The 23,711-nt window shown below is 40.5% G+C and overlaps 1 protein-coding gene across 1 annotated transcript in view; it reads right to left on the bottom strand.

The window, feature by feature from the left end:
* The window catches only part of Fmr1 (synaptic functional regulator FMR1), a 150,669-nt gene that overhangs the window by 113,868 nt on the left and 13,090 nt on the right, over nucleotides 1-23,711 (bottom strand). The window contains exons 2-4 of the mRNA XM_071684215.1: nucleotides 18,561-18,767; nucleotides 12,465-12,631; nucleotides 6,345-6,438 (exon numbers count right to left, since the gene is read on the bottom strand). Coding sequence (XP_071540316.1) covers nucleotides 6,345-6,438; nucleotides 12,465-12,631; nucleotides 18,561-18,767 — 468 coding nt within the window. The remainder of the gene's footprint in view (nucleotides 1-6,344; nucleotides 6,439-12,464; nucleotides 12,632-18,560; nucleotides 18,768-23,711) is intronic.

Below are 23,711 nucleotides of genomic sequence, written 5' to 3' on the forward strand. Positions count from 1 at the left end.
GTGGTGTGAGGTGGTTTGATCGAGTAAGTAACGTAAGGGTAAGAGAGATGTGTGGAAATAAAAAGAGCGTGGTTGAGAGAGTAGAAGAGGGTGTTTTGAAATGGTTTGGGCACATGGAGAGAATGAGTGAGGAAAGATTGACCAAGAGGATATATGTGTCGGAGGTGGAAGGAACGAAGAGAAGAGGGAGACCAAATTGGAGGTGGAAAGATGGAGTGAAAAAGATTTTGTGTGATCGGGGCCTCAACATGCAGGAGGGTGAAAGGAGGGCAAGGAATAGAGTGAATTGGAGCGATGTGGTATACAGGGGTTGACGTGCTGTCAGTGGATTGAATCAAGGCATGTGAAGCGTCTGGGGTAAACCATGGAAAGCTGTGTAGGTATGTATATTTGCGTGTGTGGACGTGTGTATGTACATGTGTATGGGGGGGGGGTTGGGCCATTTCTTTCGTCTGTTTCCTTGCGCTACCTCGCAAACGCGAGAGACAGCGACAAAGTATAAAAAAAAAAAAAAAAAAAAACTCTGCATAAACTTTTTCCATACACTAAAGCTTTCACCTTATCTCTAATTTTTCTCCAATGCATAACTATATTCTATGTTTCAACTTTACACACAGCTTTTTCAACCCTATCATACCTAGTTTTACCTTACTTTACAAACTAATCATGTTAGTTTGGCAAAGCTCCTTGATCTTAAACCTTAGGATCATGTTAGTTTGGCAAATCTCCTCGATCTTAAACCTTAGGACAGACCTAAGAAAATTTACGTGGGTCCCCAGAATGGAGGTTTATAAAAAAAAAAAAAAAAAAAAATCTTAGTCTTGGCAAAAGATTGGAAATATCAAGTTGAAAAAAAAGCATCTGATAAATTAATCATTTCTGATGCTGTATATATATCCAAATTTGGCACATCATGGAAAGACTGTACCTTCCCCTTTGGCATGCATACGCACACCTTCCAGTTTAAATGACAACTGGCAAGAGATACCTATACAAATATGATTAAAGTCCAAACACTGTCAGCCATACAAACCCATCGTGTTGTAAGGGTAAGTGACACCAGAGGTTTTTTATCTGGTACTAATTAGAGATGCTTGTCACATGAAGCACAACTACATAGAGATAAATCACACCTTCCAATTCAAATACAGGTGGAAAGAGGCAACCGATATAAGTACAGCTACAGTCCCAAGAGGCAACCCGTACAAGTCCAGCTACAGCCCCAACTCCATAAACTATACACGTATGGCTGGAGTCCCTAAAGTTGAAGTCTACAAAAAACACAACCCAAATCCATAAATCCTCAGCTAATTCTAAACAATTTTCTTATGTCTACCCATCTCTGACGCCTATTCCATCTAGGAACTCCCATCAAGGGGGTGGCCAAAGAAAAAAAATTCCATCTATCCCTGTCCTTACATCCTTCTCTCACAAGGTAAAGACAACAAAGGACAAATTCGTTCACACTCAGTCTCTAGCTGTTATGTATAATGCACCAAAACCACAGCTCCCTTTACACATTAAGGTCCCACAAAACTTTCCATGGTTTACCCCAGACGATTCACATGCCCTAGTTCAATCCATTGACAGCACGTCGACCCCAGTATACCACATCGTTCCAATTCGCTCTATTCCTTGTACGCCTTTCACCCTCCTGCATGTTCAGGCCCCGATCACTCAAAATCTTTTTCACTCCATCTTTCCACCTCCAATTTGGTCTCCCACTTCTCCTCGTTCCCTCCACCTCTGACACATGTATCCTCTTGGTCAATCTTTCCTCACTCATTCTCTCCATGTGACCAAACCATTTCAAAACACCCTTTTCTGTTCTCTCAACCACACTCTTTTTAATTACCACATCTCTCTTTTACCCTTTCATTACTTACTCGATCAAACCACCTCACACCACATATTGTCCTCAAACATCTCATTTCCAGCACATCCACCCTCCTCCACACAACTCTATCTACAGCCCATGCCACGCAACCATATAACATTGTTGGAACCACTATTCCTTCAAACATAACCATTTTTGCTTTCCAAGATAACATGCTCAACTTCCACACATTCTTCAACGCTCCCAGAACTTTCGCCCCCTCCCCCCACCCTATGATTCACTTCCGCTTCCATGATTCCATCCGCTACCAAATCCACTCCCAGATATCTAAAACACTTCACTTCCTCCAGTTTTTCTCAATTCAAACTTACCTCCCAATTGACTTGTCCCTCAACCCTACTGTACCTAATAACCTTGCTCTTATTCACATTTACTCTCAGCTTTCTTCTTTCACACACTTCACCAAACTCAGTCACCAGCTTCTGCAGTTTCTCACATGAATCAGCCACCAGTGCTGCATCATCAGCAAACAACAACTGACTCACTTCCCAAGCTCTCTCATCACAGCAGACTGCATACTTGCTGCCCCTCTTTCCAAAACTCTTGCATTCACCTCCCTAACAGCCCTATCCATAAACAAATTAAACAACCATGGAGACATCACGCACCCCTGCCGCAAACCAACATTCACAGAGAACCAATCACTTTCCTCTCTTCCTACACATACACATGCTTTACATCCTCAATAAAAACTTTTCACTGCTTCTAACAACTTGCCTCCCACACCATATATTCTCAATACCTTCCACAGAGCATCTCTATCAACTCTATCATATGCCTTCTCCAGATCCATAAATGCTACATACAAATCCATTTGCTTTTCTAAGTATTTCTCACATACATTCTTCAAAGCAAACACCTGATCCACACATCCTATACCACTTACGAAACCACACTGCTCTTCCCCAATCTGATGCTCTGTACATGCCTTCACCCTCTCAATCAATACCCTCCCATATAATTTACCAGGAATACTCAACAAACTTATACCTCTGTAATTTAGGCACTTACTTTAATCCCATTTTCCTTTGTACAATGGCACTATGCAAGCATTCTGCCAATCCTCAGGCACCTCACCATGAGTCATACATACATTAAATAACCTTACCAACCAGTCAACAACAAAGTCAACCCCTTTTTTAATAAATTCAACTGCAATACCATCCAAACCCGCTGCCTTGCCAGCTTTCATCTTCTGCAAAGCTTTTACTGCCTCTTCTCTGTTTACCAAATCATTCTCCCTAACCCTCTCACTTTGCACACAACCTTGACCAAAACACCCTATATCTGCCACTCTATCATCAAACACATTCAACAAACCTTCAAAATACTCACTCCATCTCCTTCTCACATCACCACTACTTGTTATCACCTCCCCATTAGCCCCCTTCACTGATGTCCCAATTTGTTCCCTTGTCTTACGCACTTTATTTACCTCCTTCCTAAACATCTTTTTATTCTCCCTAAAATTTAATGATACTCTCTCACCCCAACTCTCATTTGCCCCTCTTTTTCACCTCTTGCACCCTTCTCTTGAACTCCTGCCTCTTTCTTTTATACATCTCCCTCTCATTTGCATTAGTTCCCTGCAAAAATCATCCAAATGCCTCTCTCTTCTCTTTCACTAACAATCTTACTTCTTCATCCCAACACTCACTACCTTTTCTAATCTGCCCACCTCCCACGCTTCTCATGTCACAAGCATCTTTTGCACAAGCCATCACTGCTTCCCTAAATACATCCCACTCCTCCCCCACTCCCCTTACGTCCCTTGTTCTCACCTTTTTCCATTCTGTACTCAATTAACAAAATAAGACTACAAACTGACATAACACATGTACATGCACTCTAAATGGAATGGTTCAAGCTAAAATAAAATAATCTATGATTTCCGTAGTAAATAATATGATAACTAAACCTTCACATTTTTCACGCAATATGAAAGCATTTTCATAACGAAAGGAGAACTTCAAATAAGATTCCAGAATAAATCTGTCTGATACACTTTCAATTATGCCTCATCTATCCGGTCTTCCACCCTCTCAAAAACAAAGATAATGAAACTGCAATAAACAATTACCAGCTGCCTAACAACTACAAACACAAAACACCTTCACAATCAAAAGGAGATCCTCCTAAAACAGTCCCACCTCAGCATGCTTGGCACTTAGTTCTATGTAACAGCACTAGACCCCTTCCACCTTAACCACTCTGTACCTACCAACCAAACCCCAAATGAAAAACGAACTGCTTACCCCTGCCTCATACTTCTCACAGATACCCCCAACCTAACATACATAACAATGACAAAACACACATACACACACACACACACACACACACACACATACACACACCGAAATAACCCAAAAGACACTGAGCACACCATTAATCTCGCCCTGCACTATCTGCAAACAAAACATGGAAACACTTACTGACCTGTGACCCCTACTAGTGGACATGAACAGCCTTCTGAATGTTGCAGGTGCCTCATAAAGATACAAGGGACTACTGGAGCTGGAAGCACTGATACTTTTTACCCACTAAGGGCAAAGACTAAAATAATATATAAATAACACATCCTCACTGATAACACTCCTAGCATCTCATACTCACTAATTCTTTTACTCCACTTTTATGTTCCTCCAAATTCCATGTCTTCCCACTGCACTGCTATACAGGTACACCACTAATTTTCCGGCACTCTTGGTTCCAAAGTCTTGCCGGATTAACCATTCTGAGGGACCAACCATGGTCACATAATAATTCATCAACACACCTCTAACGCACAAATTATACATCTCCAGTGTGTCTAAAGTATACCATGGACTCCTAGAAACCTAAATCAAACAAATACTGAATGTTTGAGCAACATAAGATGGTAAGTCTGTCCTTATATTGTTTGAATCCAGTGGGGTCTTCTTCGTCTTCTGTTGTTAGTGTTTTCCAAGGTGAGCAGCGCCAAAATAATGCAGTTTCGTATGCATTATACACCTGCTCAGGACTGAGGTGCTCGTCAGCTACGAGTTAAGCAAATTCGTCTACATACTCAGCAGCTCCTTCGTGGTTTGCAAACCACTTTCCTCATCATACTTTATTCATGGAAATTCCATGACGCTTCTTGAATCTTTGAAGCCATCCTTCACCATAGTCAAGCTCGTGTTGTAATTTAAGTCCTTTATAGAACAACTTCGCCTGGTCCATTATCATGCTACCTGACAAGTCCATTCCATCACTCTAATGCTGTCGAAACCATTCCATCATCACTCAATAATGCTCAGTACTCTTACCATTTTTCATAGTTTTTCTAATCATCATTTGTTTCTTGGAAGCGCTGTCTGCATAGAATGTCAATATTTTCTCCCTTTGCTTTATATCATAAACAGTTGATGAACCAATACTGTAGATGTCACACAGCTTATACACCAAAACACCATGGTCCACTTTTTTCAACAGTTCTACTTTATCTTGGATCGATAGGCACTGGTTTACATAAGACAGACACTCTCAATGTCTTAGAAGCCATAGCTAGGGTTAAATTTAAGCAAAATAAGCTAAGAATCTCTCAGAATTGCGGTATCACCAATAACAAGTGCAGTGTGAAGAACATAAATAAACGTGCCCTACACACAATGCCATCTGTAGCCACCCATTAAACTAGTCTGGTGGCCGCGGTAATTTCAAGTTCCCTCACATAATTTTGTCCAGACTAAAGGAGGTGCCGAACCATCAATTGCCAGAAATTCGGTGGTGTACCTGTACTTTTACATATATTCTTGTTGCTACTGATATCCTACTATATGAAAAAACAGTGGTCATCTTTCATCCTTCCCATATCCAACTTGTACTCATTTTACTTATACTCATCAGTGTAACACAAAAATCTAAGTCTAGATTAAACTGCAGTGCATTTGACATTTGGATAACTCTGGTATCCTTCATGATGTAAAACCTGCCAAATAGTCACAATTTAATCCCATCTTTCTAACGTCCAGTAACCCAATCATGGGCAAAAGATTATAATCTAAAGAAAGTTATACTGGTCACTGAACATTAGCATTCCAAAACACCAAACCCCATCCCTTTGCCATTCCAATGGTTTTCATGAATTTGCTATCATGCTCTGAATAATTCAACAAATATCTGATGCAAGAAAAATGTACAAAAGGAGAAATGGCTTTTTGGCATCCATCTAACAGATTTTTCATTTTTGCTACGAACAAATAGTTTTGATAAAAAAATCATGTTATTGACATGATACCAAGCTTTACAAGAAATGTACAATATTTTTTGGATAACCAGAAACTAACATTTTACAAATAATAATGTGTTAGTTAAAGGCTGCAATGAAGAGAATGATTTCCTGTATCACTCCTTAACCAAGTTATATGGCTACTACCAACTAATCAAATTTATATTCTATTATGCAGAGGGTACATGAACTTACTATTAACGTCAAACAGTGTTTTTCTGGGTTGTATACACAACTGGAAGCTCCACAGGCTTTCTTGAAGGGCTTGTGAACACTTTCCATCCGAGCACTGTAAAATGAAATCAGCAAATAAGGCTTACTTATGGATGATTATTCATATCCACCCTTTCAAAAGCAAAACAACAAAGCTATAATCCATACAGACCAGAGTAATCAGAACAATCACTAATCACTTTGGTAAACACCAGCACTCAACACATGAACAAATAAAAAAAAGCATTTCCAATGCAGTCTTATTTAAACATGTATGAATACAATTCTTTGCAAGAGTTCTAGCACTCCTCTATCAAAACCATTATACAACCAGTCATTAACTCCCCTGCAGAAATGAAAAGTCCAACAATGCCTCTCACTTCAGCAACATATATACTCACATTTCCCCATCTCCTTCAACCAAAAAAAATAATTTAACACATTCACAATGCAATGAAACAACAGGCAATCAACAACTATCCACAACCTAATCTCAAACTCCATTTTTAATATTTCTATAATTACATACCCCAAAAAATGGGTATGTTTGAAGTAATAGTGGATCCAACAATGTTATAAGGTTGCGAGGCGTTGGCTATAGATAGGGCTGTGCGGAGGAGGGTGGATGTGTAGGAAATGAGATGTTTGAGGACAATATGTGGTGTGAGGTGGTTTGATCGAGTAATCAATGGAAGGGTAAGAGAGATGTGTGGTAATAAAGAGTGTGGTTGAGAAAGCAGAAGAGGGTGTATTGAAATGGTTTGGTCACATGGAGATAATGAGTGAGGAAAGATTGACTAAGAGGATATATGTGTCAGAGGTAGAGGGAATGGGGAGAAGTGGGAGACCAAATTGGAGGTGGAAGGATGGAGTGAAAAAGATTTTGGGCGATCGGGGCCTGAACATGCAGGAGGAAGAAAGGCATGCGAGGAATAGAGTGAATTGGAACGATGTGGTATACTGAGGTCGACATGCTGTCAATGGATTGAACCAGGGCATGTGAAGCATCTGGGGTAAACCATGGAAAGTTTTGTGGGGCCTGGATGTGGAAAGGGAGCTGTGGTTTCGGTGCATTATTATATGACAGCTAGAGACTGAGTGTGAATGAATGTGGCCTTTGTTGTCTTTTCCTAGAGCTACCTTGCACACATGCAGGGGGAGAGGGTTGTTATTTCATGTGTGGCGGGGTGGCGATGGGAATGAATAAAGGCAGACAGTATGAATTATGTACATGTGTATATATGTATATATCTGTGTATGTATATAATATATATGAGTACATTGAGATTTTTTTTTTTTTCTTTTTACTTTGTCGCTGTCTCCCGCGTTTGCGAGGTAGCGCAAGGAAACAGACGAAAGAAATGGCCCAACCCCCCCCCATACACATGTATATACATACGTCCACACACTCAAATATACATACCTACACAGCTTTCCATGGTTTACCCCAGACGCTTCACATGCCTTGATTCAATCCACTGACAGCATGTCAACCCCGGTATACCACATCGCTCCAATTCACTCTATTCCTTGCCCTCCTTTCACCCTCCTGCATGTTCAGGCCCCGATCACACAAAATCTTTTTCACTCCATCTTTCCACCTCCAATTTGGTCTCCCTCTTCTCCTTGCTCCCTCCACCTCCGACACATATATCCTCTTGGTCAATCTTTCCTCACTCATCCTCTCCATGTGCCCAAACCACTTCAAAACACCCTCTTCTGCTCTCTCAACCACGCTCTTTTTATTTCCACACATCTCTCTTACCCTTACGTTACTCACTCGATCAAACCACCTCACACCACACATTGTCCTCAAACATCTCATTTCCAGCACATCCATCCTCCTGCGCACAACTCTATCCATAGCCCACGCCTCGCAACCATACAACATTGTTGGAACCACTATTCCTTCAAACATACCCATTTTTGCTTTCCGAGATAATGTTCTCGATTTCCACACATTCTTCAAGGCCCCCAGAATTTTCGCCCCCTCCCCCACCCTATGATCCACTTCCGCTTCCATGGTTCCATTCGCTGCCAGATCCACTCCCAGATATCTAAAACACTTCACTTCCTCCAGTTTTTCTCCATTCAAACTCACCTCCCAATTGACTTGACCCTCAACCCTACTGTACCTAATAACCTTGCTCTTATTCACATTTACTCTTAACTTTCTTCTTCCACACACTTTACCAAACTCAGTCACCAGCTTCTGCAGTTTCTCACATGAATCAGCCACCAGCGCTGTATCATCAGTGAACAACAACTGACTCACTTCCCAAGCTCTCTCATCCCCAACAGACTTCATACTTGCCCCTCTTTCCAAAACTCTTGCATTTACCTCCCTAACAACCCCATCCATAAACAAATTAAACAACCATGGAGACATCACACACCCCTGCCGCAAACCTACATTCACTGAGAACCAATCACTTTCCTCTCTTCCTACACGTACACATGCCTTACATCCTCGATAAAAACTTTTCACTGCTTCTAACAACTTGCCTCCCACACCATATATTCTTAATACCTTCCACAGAGCATCTCTATCAACTCTATCATATGCCTTCTCCAGATCCATAAATGCTACATACAAATCCATTTGCTTTTCTAAGTATTTCTCACATACATTCTTCAAAGCAAACACCTGATCCACACATCCTCTACCACTTCTGAAACCACACTGCTCTTCCCCAATCTGATGCTCTGTACATGCCTTCACCCTCTCAATCAATACCCTCCCATATAATTTACCAGGAATACCCAACAAACTTATACCTCTGTAATTTGAGCACTCACTCTTATCCCCTTTGCCTTTGTACAATGGCACTATGCACGCATTCCGCCAATCCTCAGGCACCTCACCATGAGTCATACATACATTAAATAACCTTACCAACCAGTCAACAATACAGTCACCCCCTTTTTTAATAAATTCCACTGCAATACCATCCAAACCTGCTGCCCTGAGATGTATAGGTATATATATTTGCGTGTGTGGGCGTGTGTGTGTGTACATTGTGTATGGGGGTGGGTTGTGCCATTTCTTTCGTCTGTTTCCTTACGCTACCTCGCAAACGCGGGAGACAGCGACAAAGCAAAATAAATAAATAAATATAATGTAGTGTGGTTTCAGAAGTGGTAGAGGATGTGTGGATCAGGTGTTTGCTTTGAAGAATGTATGTGAGAAATACTTAGAAAAGCAAATGGATTTGTATGTAGCATTTATGGATCTGGAGAAGGCATATGATAGAGTTGATAGAGATGCTCTGTGGAAGGTATTAAGAATATATGGCATGGGAGGCAAGTTGTTAGAAGCAGTGAAAAGTTTTTATCGAGGATGTAGGGCATGTGTACGTGTAGGAATAGAGGAAAGTGATTGGTTCTCAGTGAATGTAGGTTTGCGGAAGGGGTGTGTGATGTCTCCATGGTTGTTTAATTTGTTTATGGATGGGGTTGTTAGGGAGGTGAATGCAAGAGTTTTGGAAAGAGGGGCAAATATGAAGTCTGTTGTGGATGAGAGAGCTTGGGAAGTGAGTCAGTTGTTGTTTGCTGATGATACAGCGCTGGTGGCTGATTCATGTGAGAAACTGCAGAAGCTGGTGACTGAGTTTGGTAAAGTGTGTGAAAGAAGAAAGTTAAGAGTAAATGTGAATAAGAGCAAGGTTATTAGGTACAGTAGGGTTGAGGGTCAAGTCAACTGGGAGGTAAGTTTGAATGGAGAAAAACTGGAGGAAGTAAAGTGTTTTAGATATCTGGGAATGGAACTGGCAGCGGATGGATCCATGGAAGCGGAAGTGGATCATAGGGTGGGGGAGGGGGCGAAAATCCTGGGAGCCTTGAAGAATGTGTGGAAGTCGAGAACATTATCTCGGAAAGCAAAAATGGGTATGTTTGAAGGAATAGTGGTTCCAACAATGTTGTATGGTTGCGAGGCGTGGGCTATGGATAGAGTTGTGCGCAGGAGGGTGGATGTGCTGGAAATGAGATGTTTGAGGACAACGTGTGGTGTGAGGTGGTTTGATCGAGTAAGTAATGTAAGGGTAAGAGAGATGTGTGGAAATAAAAAGAGCGTGGTTGAGAGAGCAGAGGAGGGTGTTTTGAAATGGTTTGGGCACATGGAGAGAATGAGTGAGGAAAGATTGTCCAAGAGGATATATGTGTCGGAGGTGGAGGGAACGAGAAGTGGGAGACCAAATTGGAGGTGGGAAGATGGCGTGAAAAAGATTTTGTGTGATCGGGGCCTGAACATGCAGGAGGGTGAAAGGAGGGCAAGGAATAGAGTGAACTGGATCGATGTGGTATACTAAGGTTGACGTGCTGTATGTGGATTGAATCAGGGCATGTGAAGCGTCTGGGGTAAACCATGGAAAGCTGTGTAGGTATGTATATTTGCGTGTGTGGACGTGTATATATATACATGTGTATGGGGGTGGGTTGGGCCACTTCTTTCGTCTGTTTCCTTGCGCTACCTCGCAAACGCGGGAAACAGTAAAAAAAAAAAAAAAATAAGTATACGTTGAGATGTATGGGTATGTATATTTGCGTGTGTCGACGTGTATGTATATACATGTGTATGTGGGTGGGTTGGGCCATTCTTTCGTGTGTTTCCTTGCGCTACCTTGCTAACGCGGGAGACAGCGACAAAGCAAAATAAATAAAAAAATATTATTCTGCTTTGTCGCTGTCTCCCGTGTTAGTGAGGTAGCACAATGAAACAAACGAAAGAATGGCCCAATATATATATAAATTGAAAAAGTGAAAATAGCAACTGAGTTTGGAAGTGTGTGTGAAAAGAGAAAGGTAAGAGTGAATGTGAATAAAAGTAATGTTACTAGGTTCATCAGGGATGAGGGACAAGTTAGCTGGAATTAAGTTTAAATGGAGAAAAATTGGAGGAGGTGAAGTGTTTTAGATATCTTGGAGTGGACTTGGCAGAAAATGGAACATTAGAAGCAAAAGTGAATCATAGGGTGGGCAAAGTAGCAAAGGTTCTGGGAGCAATGAAGAATGTGTGGAAAGAGATAACTTTATCTCGAAGGGCAAAGATGGGTATGTTTGAAGGAATGGTAGTTCCAATAATATCATATGGTTACAAGGTATGGGCTGGAGATAGAGGGTGGATGCGTTGGAAATGAAATATTCAAAAAAAATATGTGGTACAAGGTGGTTTGATCAAGTAAATAATGAAAGGGTAAGAGGGAAGTGTGGAAATAAAAAGCATGTGGTTGAGAGAGCACAAGAGTGTGTTGAAATGGTCTGGACATGTGGAGAGAATGAGAGGAAAAGTGGACAAAAAAGATATATAAGTGTAAGAGAAGGAGGGAACAAGAAGCTGGAGACCAAACTGGAGGTGGAAGGATGGAGTAAAAAGATTTTGAGCAATTGAGGCCTGAACATGCAGGAGGGTGAGAGGCGTGCAAGGAATAGAGTGAACTGAAACAATGTGGTATATTGGGGTCGACATGCTGTTAATGGACTGAACCAGGACATGTGAAACATATGGAGTAAACCATAGGAAGGTCAGTGGGGCCTGGATGTGGATAGGGAGCTATGGTTTCAGAGCAGCACACATGACAGTTAGAGACCGAGTGTGAATGAATGTGGCCTCTTTTGTTTGAATTCCTGGTGCTACCTTGCTGACACAGGGGGTGGCGATGATGTTTCCTCTGGGGCGGGGTAGCACCAGGAACAGATGAAGGCAAGCAAGTATGAATATGCATATGTGTATATACATGTATATGTCTGTGCATGTGTATGTATATGTATGTATAAGATGATATGTATATTTATGTGCATGTATGTATGTGTGTATATTTGGGTCTTTGTTCATCTGTTTCTTGGCGCTACCTTGCTGATGCGGGACATGGTGATCAAGTATAATAAATAATAAATAAATAAATATGTATGAAATTTTCATTTCAAACAAGTGACTAAAACAGGCAGAGGAGGACTCACTTTATCTGATCATTACCTGAGAAATAAGCACCTAAAGAAAAAGTCCATAATAAACAAAGAACAAAAATATTTTTCATATTATAATCCAACTCTCCAAAAGCAGTACTTCCAACTGTAACTGAAAAAAAACATTAATTAACTTACTAATCTCTGATGTCTTCTGGAACTTCTATCTCAACTTTCGTAAAAGTTTTAGGTGTAATAGGAGGATTAAGATTTCTTGGTCGTACTTTTTCTGATGGAAAGATGTTTTCACCACTTGTAATCGTCACACCAGAAAACTCAACTACATGGAAATCTCCTTTTGACATCTGTAAGATAATAACAAGGATGAGACTTTAAATTAGTACAGCAAGAAAAAAGTATCAACTACCTTTACCTAAATTCCCCAATCCTCTGTGATAAACTAATCAGCCTGCTAATACACCCAGTCCTTGCTTTATGTGGTATCACTGTATGCAATTTCGCTATTACGCAAGAAACCTCTTTCTACCTGACCATCTTATTATGCAGTCATAGGTCTCTATTGTAAGGAAGTGTGGAGCATAGAGTGTGCTAATACTTCACTGAGGATTGAAGGAGGGTGGAGTAAGTATGGTCCCTGGGTGGAGCACACCAGGTTCCAACCAGCAAGTCAGTCTCACAGTTATCACTGTTGCACGATCTAAGCTACTTGTGCAATTCAAGTACAGTAAACCTCCACTTAATGGACTAATAGGGAAGGAAGAGGTGTCCATTAATGCCAAATATCTGTTAAATTGAATGCAACCTAGCTGAAGTACAGCAGAGGAAGAAAAGTCTTTAGCGAAAAGAAAAGAGAGGTGTTTGGGCAGTACTTATGAGGAAGGAATGCAAATGATTGGTAGATGTAAAAGAGAAAGCGACAGGAGATCAAGAACGTGCAGGGGTTGAAAAAGAGGGCAAATGAGAGTTGGGGTGAGAGATTATCATTAAACTTCAGGGAATATAAAAATGTTTTAGATGGGGTAAATAAATGTTTAAATCAATATCAATTAATGTACTGTATCATCATTTGTCCGGTCCGTTAAATCCATTAAATGCATCTATAGTGGCAGTGTACATGGGCAAAGGGAACAAAGGTGAGTGTTCAAACTACAGAAGTATAAGCTTGTAAAGTGTACTTGGTACGTTGTATGAGAGAGTAGTGAATAAACAGGTTATTATCAATTCATCATACTTTGTCACTCTCTCCCGCGTTAGCGAGGTAGCGCAAGGAAACAGACGAAACAATGGCCCAACCATCCCACATACACATGTATATACATACATGTCCACACACACACAAATACATACTTATACATCTAAACGTATACATATATATACACACTCAGACATATACATATATACACATGTACATAATTCATACTGTCTGCCCTTATTTATTCCTGTCGCCACCCCGCCACACATGTAATGACAACCCCCTCCCCCAGCATGTGCGGGAGGTAGCACTAGGAAAAGACAACAAAGGCCACATTCGTTCACAATCAGTCTCTAGCTGTCATATATAATGCACCGAAACCACAGCTCCCTTTCCACATCCAGGCCCCACACAACTTTCCATGGTTTACCCTAGACACTTCACATGCTCTGGTTCAATCGACTGACAGCATGTCGACCCCGGTATACCACATCGTTCTAATTCACTTTATTCCTTGCACGCCTTTCACCCTCCTGCATGTTCAGGCCCCAATCACTCAAAATCTTTTTCACTCCATCTTTCCACCTCCAATTTGGTCTCCCACTTCTCCTCGTTCCCTCCACCTCTGACACATATATCTTCTTCGTCAATCTTTCCTCATTCATTCTCTCCATGTGACCAAACCATTTCAATCACCCTCTTCTGCTCTCTCAACCACACTCTTTTTATTACCACACCTCTCTTACCCTTTCATTACTTACTCGATCAAACCACCTCACATCATCTCATTTCCAAAACATCCACCCTTCTCCACACAACTCTATCTATAGCCCAAACCTCACAACAATATAACATTATTGGAACGACTATTCCTTCAAACATACCCATTTTTGCTTTCCGAGATAACGTTCTCGCCTTCCACACTTTGTCAACACTCCCAGAACTTTCGCCCCTTCCCCCATCCTATGACTCACTTCCGCTTCCATGGTTCCATCCGCTGCCAAATCTACTCCCAGATATCTAAAACACTTCACTTCCTCCAGTTTTTCTCCCTTCAAACTTACTTCCCAATTGACTTATCCCTCAACGCTACTGTACCAAATAAACTTGCTCTTATTCACATTTACTCTCAGCTTTCTTCTTTCATACACTTTACCAAACTCAGTCACCAGCTTCTGCAGTTTCTCACCCAAATCAGCCACTAGCACTGTATTATCAGTGAACAACAACTGACTCACTTCCCAAGCTCTCTCATCCATAACAGACTGCATACTTGCCCCTCTTTCTAAAACTCTTGCATTCACCTCCCTAACAACCCCATCCATAAACAAATTAAACAACCACGGAGACATCACACACCCCTGCCGCAAACCGACATTCACTGAGAAACAATCACTTTCCTCTCTTCCTACTCTTACACATGCCTTACATCCTCAATAAAAACTTTTCACTGCTTCTAGCAACTTTCCTCCCACACCATATATTCTTAATACCTTCCACAGAGCATCTCTATCAACTCCTTCATATGAATTCTCTAGATCCATAAATGCTGCATACAAATCCATTTGCTTTTCTAAGTATTTCTCACATACATTCTTCAAAGCAAACACCTAATCCACACATCCTCTACCACACTGCTCTTCCCCAATCTGATGCTATGTACATTCCTTCACCCTCTCAATCAATACACTCCCATATAATTTCTCAGGAATACTCAACAAACTTATACCTATGTAATTTGAGCACTCACTCTTATCCCCTTTGCCTTTGTACAATGGCACTATGCAAGCATTCCACGAATCCTCAGGCACCTCACCATGATTCATACATACATCAAATAACATTACCAACCAGTCAACAATACACTCACCCCCTTTTTTAATAAATTCCACTGCAATACCATCCAAACCTGCTGCCTTGCCGGCTTTCATCTTCTGCAAAGCTTTTACTACCTCTTCTCTGTTTACCAAATCATTCTCCCTAACCCTCTCACTTTGCACACCACCTCAACCAAAACACCCTATATCTGCCACTCTATCATCAAACACATTCAACAAACCTTCAAAATACAGACATGTATAAAAAAAGGGATGAATATGCAGTTATCAGAGAATGAGGAGGCCTGAGGAGTAAGTTGTTGTTTGCTGATGACATACCACTGGTGGTAGATTTGAGTAAGAAATTTAAGAAGCTGGTGACTGACTTTGGATGAGTGAGAAAGGAGAATGTTGAGAGTATACATAAATAAAAGCAACATTACAAGGTTTAGCAGGGTAGAGGGAAAGTTTAGTTGGGGTGTTAAGTTTGAACAGAGAAAATTCTGTGGAAGTGAAGGTTTTAAAAGCCTGAGAGTGCAGATACCAGCAAAAATAACCAAGGAAGCTAGAGTCATAAAATGGGTGAGATAGTAAAGGTTTGGAAGTACTTAGGAATGTGTGCGAAGATAGGTTGTTATCTGAGAGGGAGGAAATGGGTGTTTTTGAAGGTACAGTAGACCAATGTTGCATGGATACAAGGAATGGGCTATGTATGAGGATGTGCAGATGACAGTGGATGTGTTGGAAGTGAAAAGTATGAAGACAATATATGGTGTAAGATGAATTGATCTAATAAGTAAAGAAAGGGTAAGAGAGGTGTATGTTAATATGAGTATGGTTGAGAGATCTGAGGAGGGTGTGCTGAAATGGTTTGGTCATGTAGAAAGAATAAGTAAGAAAAGGTCAACAAAGAGGATACATGTATCTGAAGTGAAGGGGACAACGAGAAGGGAAAAATCATACTGGAGATGGAAGCCTTTCTTTCATACTATTTGCCATTTCCTGCGTTAGCAAGGTAGCGTTAAGAACAGAGGACTGGGCCTTTGAGGGAATATCCTCACCTAGCCCCCTTCTCTATTCCTCCTTTTGGAAAATAAAAAAAAAATGAGGGGAGGATTTCCAGCCACCCGCTCCCTCCCCTTTTAGTCGTCTTCTACGACATGCAGGGAATACATGGGAAGTATTCTATACATATGAAAGACCTGGGCCTGAACATGCAAGAGGGTGGAAGACATGCAACGAATAGAGTGAATTGGAATCGTGTGGTATACGAGGGTAGACACACTGACAATGGGCTGAACAAGTGCACGTGAAGCAGCCAGGGTCAACCATGGAAAGGCCTCTGGGGGCTCGTTGTGGATATAGAGCTGTGGTTTCGGTGTATTGCACATGACTGCCAGAGAACGGACGTGTGCAAATGCAGCCTGTCTTCATCTGTTCCTGTTGCTACTTCACTAATGAGGGAAATGGTGATCAAGTATGAAAAGAGTATGTGTGTGTTTATTAGGTTTGCTTTGTAAAATGTATATGAGAAATACAAACAGAGAGAATACACACAGAAACAGAAGCATTTGTATGTGGCACTTATGTTTCTGTAGCAAGCTTATGAGAGAGATACCTTGTGGAAGGCCTTATGAATATATTGTGTGCGAGGAAAGTTACTAGAATCAGAAAAGTTTTTATCAAGAGTGTAAGACATGTACAAGTTGAAAGAGTGGAGAGTGAATGGTTCCACTGGAAGGCTGGTCTGTGTCAGGGGTGTATATCACCATGGCTGTTTAATCTGTTTATGGATGGAGGTGGTAAGTGAAGTCAATGCAAGGGTTTTGGAAAGAAGGGCAAGTATGAGGCCAGTAAGGGGTGAGGGGACCTGGGAAGTGAGTCAGTTGCTTGCTGATGAAGCAGCACTGGTAGCAGATTCAAGTGAGACTACAGAATTGATGACTGGGAGATTGTGTCAAAGAAAGAAGTTGAGGGTAAATGTGAATACAAGCAAGGGTATTAGGTTCAGCAAGGGAGAGGGATAGTATAGTTGGGAGTTAGTTTGAGTGGGGAAACCTAGGAAGAAGTGAAGAATTTCAGGAGTATGACAATTAAAGGATGGCTGTGAGCACATGAAGCATTTTCTTCATCTCCTCCTAGTGCTATCTCATTAACACAGGAAACAACAAACAAGAGTGGAAAGAACAAAAATTTGTTTTGAAAGGAAAGCAGTATAATGTGATTCATCTTCCACAACCACTGGCGAAATTAGTTTTGTAGCCCAAGAGAATTATAGCTAGTATTTACACTGGATGTATCACCATTTGTAGTTTGGGATTACATGCATAAGTCCACCTATTTCATATAATATTTACTTTTTTAGATGTTTTCATCTCGATATATATTGTATTTTGATGGTTTACAATGTATTTGGATGGTTTACTATGTATTTTGAAGGTTTAATCATGCAGCTTTCACTTCTTTTCTTTCTTTCTTTCATACTATTCACCATTTCCCGCATTAGCGAGGTAGCATTAAGAATAGAGGACTGGGCCTTTGAGGGAATACCCTCACCTGGCCCCCTTTTCTGTTCCTTCTTTAAAAAAAAAAAATTATCTTGCATATCAATAATGCTAAATGCAGTTCAAGAATGCCAAATATAAAACTGATGTTCTTTCCATGCTGACCATGAGCTGGGGGAAAAATTCTAAATGATTTAATGATTTTTCTAGTGTTTGCTAGATATGAATCAAATAATATTCAGCCTTGATATCATTATAAAAGGCATTATGACAAAAACTTTACAATACCTTTGTATATTTCATTATCTATGGAAACAAAATGGCAAAACTGAAAACATAATTTTGTTCAAAAATGTCCCTATTGTCTTCCCTAAATCTGTGCCTTAATTCATAAATGCCATGAAAGCAAAATGGCATTATACAAGGTGCTTTTATACAAAAACTCATGGGATTCAGAAATAACTACTAACCTGGACAAAGAGGAGCCCAAAGATTAAACCAAAAGAATCATATAATGTTTATGTAACATAACTCTCTTATCCACCACTGTAATAACTATTCCAGAAACTTTCTGAAGATAACATCTAAATACAGATTACAAAATCCTATATCAATATCAATCTATTAAGTGAATAAGTACATCATGTTCATAATTCACACATAAATTCTTACAGCTTGAGTAAACTTGTAAAACATGCCATTGGTAATATAAGTAAAAAGTACCCTTTTACAGTAAAACTGAAAACTGAACAAAATATACCTTTATGGTGGCTTTCCAATATGCAGCATAAGGCGAGGCCATAAGTTTATCATAAACTTCCACTTCAGCACCTTCAAGATATTCCACTGGCGGAGGGCCCGCTGACGGTGGAAGTCTTACGCCTGTCATTGCTACCCGAGTTTCTGCACACCAATCACCCTCATATCGCACCATCACTTCATCTCCCACCATATCTACAACTGAGGCCTGAAAATATTATCTTTATCAATACCCTAAAACAATATTTATTCATTTATTTATTTATTTTGCTTTGTCGCTGTCTCCCGCGTTTGCGAGGTAGCGCAAGGCAACAGACGAAAGAAATGGCCCAACCCACCCCCATACACAATGTATATACATACACGTCCACACACGCAAATATACATACCTATATATCTCAATGTACACATATATATACACACACAGACACATACATATATACCCATGCACACAATTCACACTGTCTGCCTTTATTCATTCCCATCACCACCTCACCACACATGGAATACCATCCCCCTCCCCCCTCATGTGTGCGAGGTAGCACTAGGAAAAGACAACAAAGGCCACATTCGTTCACACTCAGTCTCTAGCTGTCATGCAATAATGCCCGAAACCACAGCTCCCTTTCCACATCCAGGCCCCACACAACTTTCCATGGTTTACCCCAGACGCTTCACATGCCCTGATTCAATCCACTGACAGCACGTCAACCCCGGTATACCACATCGATCCAATTCACTCTATTCCTTGCCCTCCTTTCACCCTCCTGCATGTTCAGGCCCCGATCACACAAAATCTTTTTCACTCCATCTTTCCACCTCCAATTCAGTCTCCCACTTCTCCTCGTTCCCTCCACCTCTGACACATATATCCTCTTGGTCAATCTTTCCTCACTCATTCTCTCTATGTGTCCAAACCATTTCAAAACACCCCCTTCTGCTCTCTCAACCAGGCTCTTTTTATTTCCACACATCTCTCTTACCCTTACATTACTTACTCGATCAAACCAACTCACACCACACATTGTCCTCAAACATCTCATTTCCAGCACATCCACCCTCCTGCGCACAACTCTATCCATAGCCCACGCCTCGCAACCATACAACATTGTTGGAACCACTATTCCTTCAAACATACCCATTTTAGCTTTCCAAGATAATGTTCTCGACTTCCACACATTCTTCAAGGCTCCCAGGATTTTAGCCCCCTCCCCCACCCTATGATTCACTTCCGCTTCAATGGTTCCATCCGCTGCCAGATCCACTCCCAGATATCTAAAACACTTTACTTCCTCCAGTTTTTCTCCATTCAAACTTACCTCCCAGTTGACCCTAAAACAAGATTCTATAAAAAGTACTCAAATAAAAATATCTAGCAATTCAAAAAGAAAAACATGTACTCTGATAACTAGTTTACCTGGACTTTCACAAACTGGAACTGCCGGTTATTAAAAAGCACTAAAACTATTGTGTTAATTTACAATGGCCTAACAACAAGCAACTAAAATCTGCAAGGAGTGTAACAAACAGAGAGTGAGCTCCAGACAGGATAATTCACTGCCTCTCTCAGATTCTGACCACATTAAAACAAAGTATTGTTTCATAATAAAAACATGTTCATGATTTCGGCTTATAATAATTTCAAATTTTGCCATAAGCCTAAAATCCATCAAGAAGCAAAAACATTTCACCATCTCACTTGCCAAATATCAGATCCAAGAAAAACTTAATACGAGAGTATGGTGATATCAATGTACTAATACACAGGTTCATGGTATCCAGCTTAACTAATCAACCTAGCAACACCATGACTAACAATTTGAAAATGAGCCAAAAGGGTAAACCCAAATATAAAGAACTTGATAAAACTGATATGGTTGTTATTAACAACATATTCACTGATGCTCCAATCTCAGGCAGTGGATCCAAAGTGTATTCACCTATTTTTCTAAAACACCCGATGTTGAATATTCCTAAGCAGTTTCTGGAAGCCAGCAAAGATTCATGAATAGGTAAAGCATCAGGAACAGAAAAGTACAAATAAAGTCTCAGTGAAGATGCAGAAAGTATTTCACCTTGTAAGGCTTAGCTTAAAAAGCTAAATCTGGATTTCAACTTGTACGACTTCCAACTCTACAAAGCTGATGAGACTGTCTTTGCATGGATGGCACTAACTAATAATACACAAGCACTTGGACAGCAAAATTCTGCAAACAGAGGATATAAGTTATGTACCACAGGTAACACGAAATATACTAGTAAAACTGAAGTTGTTGGCAATGATAAGAAACCTAGTATCCTGCAATACATCACAGATACACCCAATGTTTCCTCAGTAGCTAACAAGACAGGATGGTTCATCAGGAATATTTTCAAGAAATGGTTCAGCTGTATTTGTACCCTCACTCAAACATTTCTCAGAAAATGGAATTCCTTAGAAAGTAAGGGAAAGCACTTCTACCTAATAATAAACCACCTCACCCTGTTGAGAGTACTTCTATAGCATGTGACAGAAGAATATGGCTCAAGTTTCTGCCCCTAAAAGTGCATCTAACATCCAGCATCATCCAAATGATAGTGTTCTCTTGTAAAGCCCTACAAAAGAATGCTGAATAACTGCCTTGTTGTAAATATATTTCTCGATGGAGGAGGTATCTAAAACACTTCACTTCCTCCAAGTTCTCTCCATTCATCTCACAAAACACACCAACTAACACGTCCTAAAATTCTGCTGAACATAATAACCTTGCTTTTTGTCTACATTTACTCTAAACTTCATCCTGTCACACCTTCCAAACTCAGTCACCAACTTCTGAATATTTTCACTCAAATCTGTCGCCAGTGCTGTATCATCAAACAACTACTGACTCACTTCCCAAGCCCCCTCATACCCAACACACTACATATTCACCCCTCTCTCCAATACTCCCACAAATTCAATAACCATGGAGACATCACATACCCTTGCACAGCTGAACTTCACTTAGAACCATTCGCTCTCCTCTGATCCTACTTGTCCATACACCTTTCACCCTTGATGAAAACTTCCCACTGCTTCTACCACTTTTCCTCCCACACCAAATATTCTTTTAACCTTTCATAAGGCATCTCTACCAAGAGTATCATGTATTTTCTCTAGGTCCATAAATGCCACATACAAATCCATCTGTTTTCTAGATATTTCTCTACACATTTCTTAAAGCAAACACCTGATCCACTAATCATTTATCACTTCCAAAACCACACTGCTCCTCCCCATTTTGATGTTCTGTACGTGCCTTTACCCTCCCATACAACATACCAAGTACACTCAACTAACTTATACCTCTTTAGTTTGAACACTTACTTTTATCCTCCCTGCCTTTATAAAATGGCACTATATATGCATTCAGCAAATCCTCAGGCATCTCACGAAGATACACAAATAAATTGAAAATCCTTACCAACCAATCAACAACACATTCACCCCTTTTCTTAATGAATTCAACTACAATGCCATCTACTCCAGCCACCTTGCCAAATTTCATCTTATATAAAGCTTTCACCCCCTTTTCTCTCTTTACCAAACCATTCTCTGTGACTCTCTCACTTCACATACTATCCAAACCAAAACACCCTACATCTGCCATCCAATCATCTAGCATATTCAACAGTCCCTCAAAATACTCATTCCATCTCTTCCTCGCTTCATCATTACCTATCACTGCTTCCCCTTTTGCCCCATTCACCAATGTTCCAATTTATTCTCGTCTTTCACTCATTATTAATCTCCTTCCAAAACATAGTACTCTTCCTTCAGTTTACCATCACTCACTTGCCCCAACTTTCATTTGCCCTCATTTTCAAACCATGCACCTTCCTCTTTACTTCCTAATGCTTTCTCTTATACATCCTCGAATCATTTGCACTCCTTCCCTGAAAGTACCACTCAAACAGCTCCCTCTTTTCTTCCACATGCAAGTTTATCTTCATCCCACCACTCACTACCCTTTCTAATCTGCCCATCTCCCACATTTTGCAAGGCAAATGCATCTCTCATACATGCCAGCACTGCTTCCCTAATTACTGTCAATTCCACATCCACTCCCCTTGCCATTCTACACCAAATCTCTTCTGGTATTTCTTCAGTGACTTTTGCTATTTCTTCAGTCACTTTTGCAAGTTCACTTACTCTCACCACCTTATTCTCAATGGCATTATTTACAACTGTCCAAATGCCTCTACAAAACTTCACCTTTACCTCCACAAGATAGTAATCACACATCCCACCAGCTGCCCCCCCCAGCAGCTGTACATCCTAAAGTCTCTGTTACATACATGCCTATCACTTAAAACATAATCCAATAAATATAGTTCACAGACCATCTCTCCTACTTGCACAGGTGTGCTTGTGTATGTCCTCTTTTAAACCAGGTATTCCCACTCACCAGTTCTTTTTCAGCACACATTTCCACAAGCTGTTCACCTCTTCCATTCATAACAGTGAATACCCCATGCCCCCAATCAAACCCTCAACCACCTATATTACTCAGCTTCACATTCAAATCACATATCACTAATACCTGGTAACTTACATCAAAACTGCTGACATACTCATTAAGCTGCCCCCAAAACATTAAACTTTCATGATCTTTCTCGTCATGGCCGGATGTTTATATAAGCACTAATAATCACCCATCTCTTGCATTCCACTTTCAATTTCACCCATATCAGTTTAAAATTTATTTTCTTACACTCTTTCACACACCCTGCTTCAGCAGTAGTGCTACTTCTTCCTTAGTTCTTGTCATCTCACCCCTGACTTTACATCTACGACATTTATAAATCATTCTTCCCCTTTACAACTGAGCTTTCTTTCACTTAGAGCCAAAACATCCAGGTTTCTTTCCCTAAACATACTACCTCTCTCTACACTCTTTTCAATGTGATTACACACACAAACACACACTTGAGTATGGAAGTGAGCAGATGTAGCATTACTTTGTGTTTCATAACGTTACATCACTAGCACGGAGCAATGTTCTAGTGTGGGGGAGAAGAAAATGTCCATGTTATTTTTTCTTTTCATATAAGCATTTATACTGTTTCCAGTAGAGAGGGATGGTGGCTGGTGTGGACAACAGCGAACAGGTAAATGTGGTTAAGAGAGAAG

This window comes from Panulirus ornatus, chromosome 37 (genome assembly GCF_036320965.1).
Source record: "Panulirus ornatus isolate Po-2019 chromosome 37, ASM3632096v1, whole genome shotgun sequence".
NCBI classification, from domain to species: Eukaryota; Metazoa; Arthropoda; class Malacostraca; order Decapoda; family Palinuridae; genus Panulirus; species Panulirus ornatus.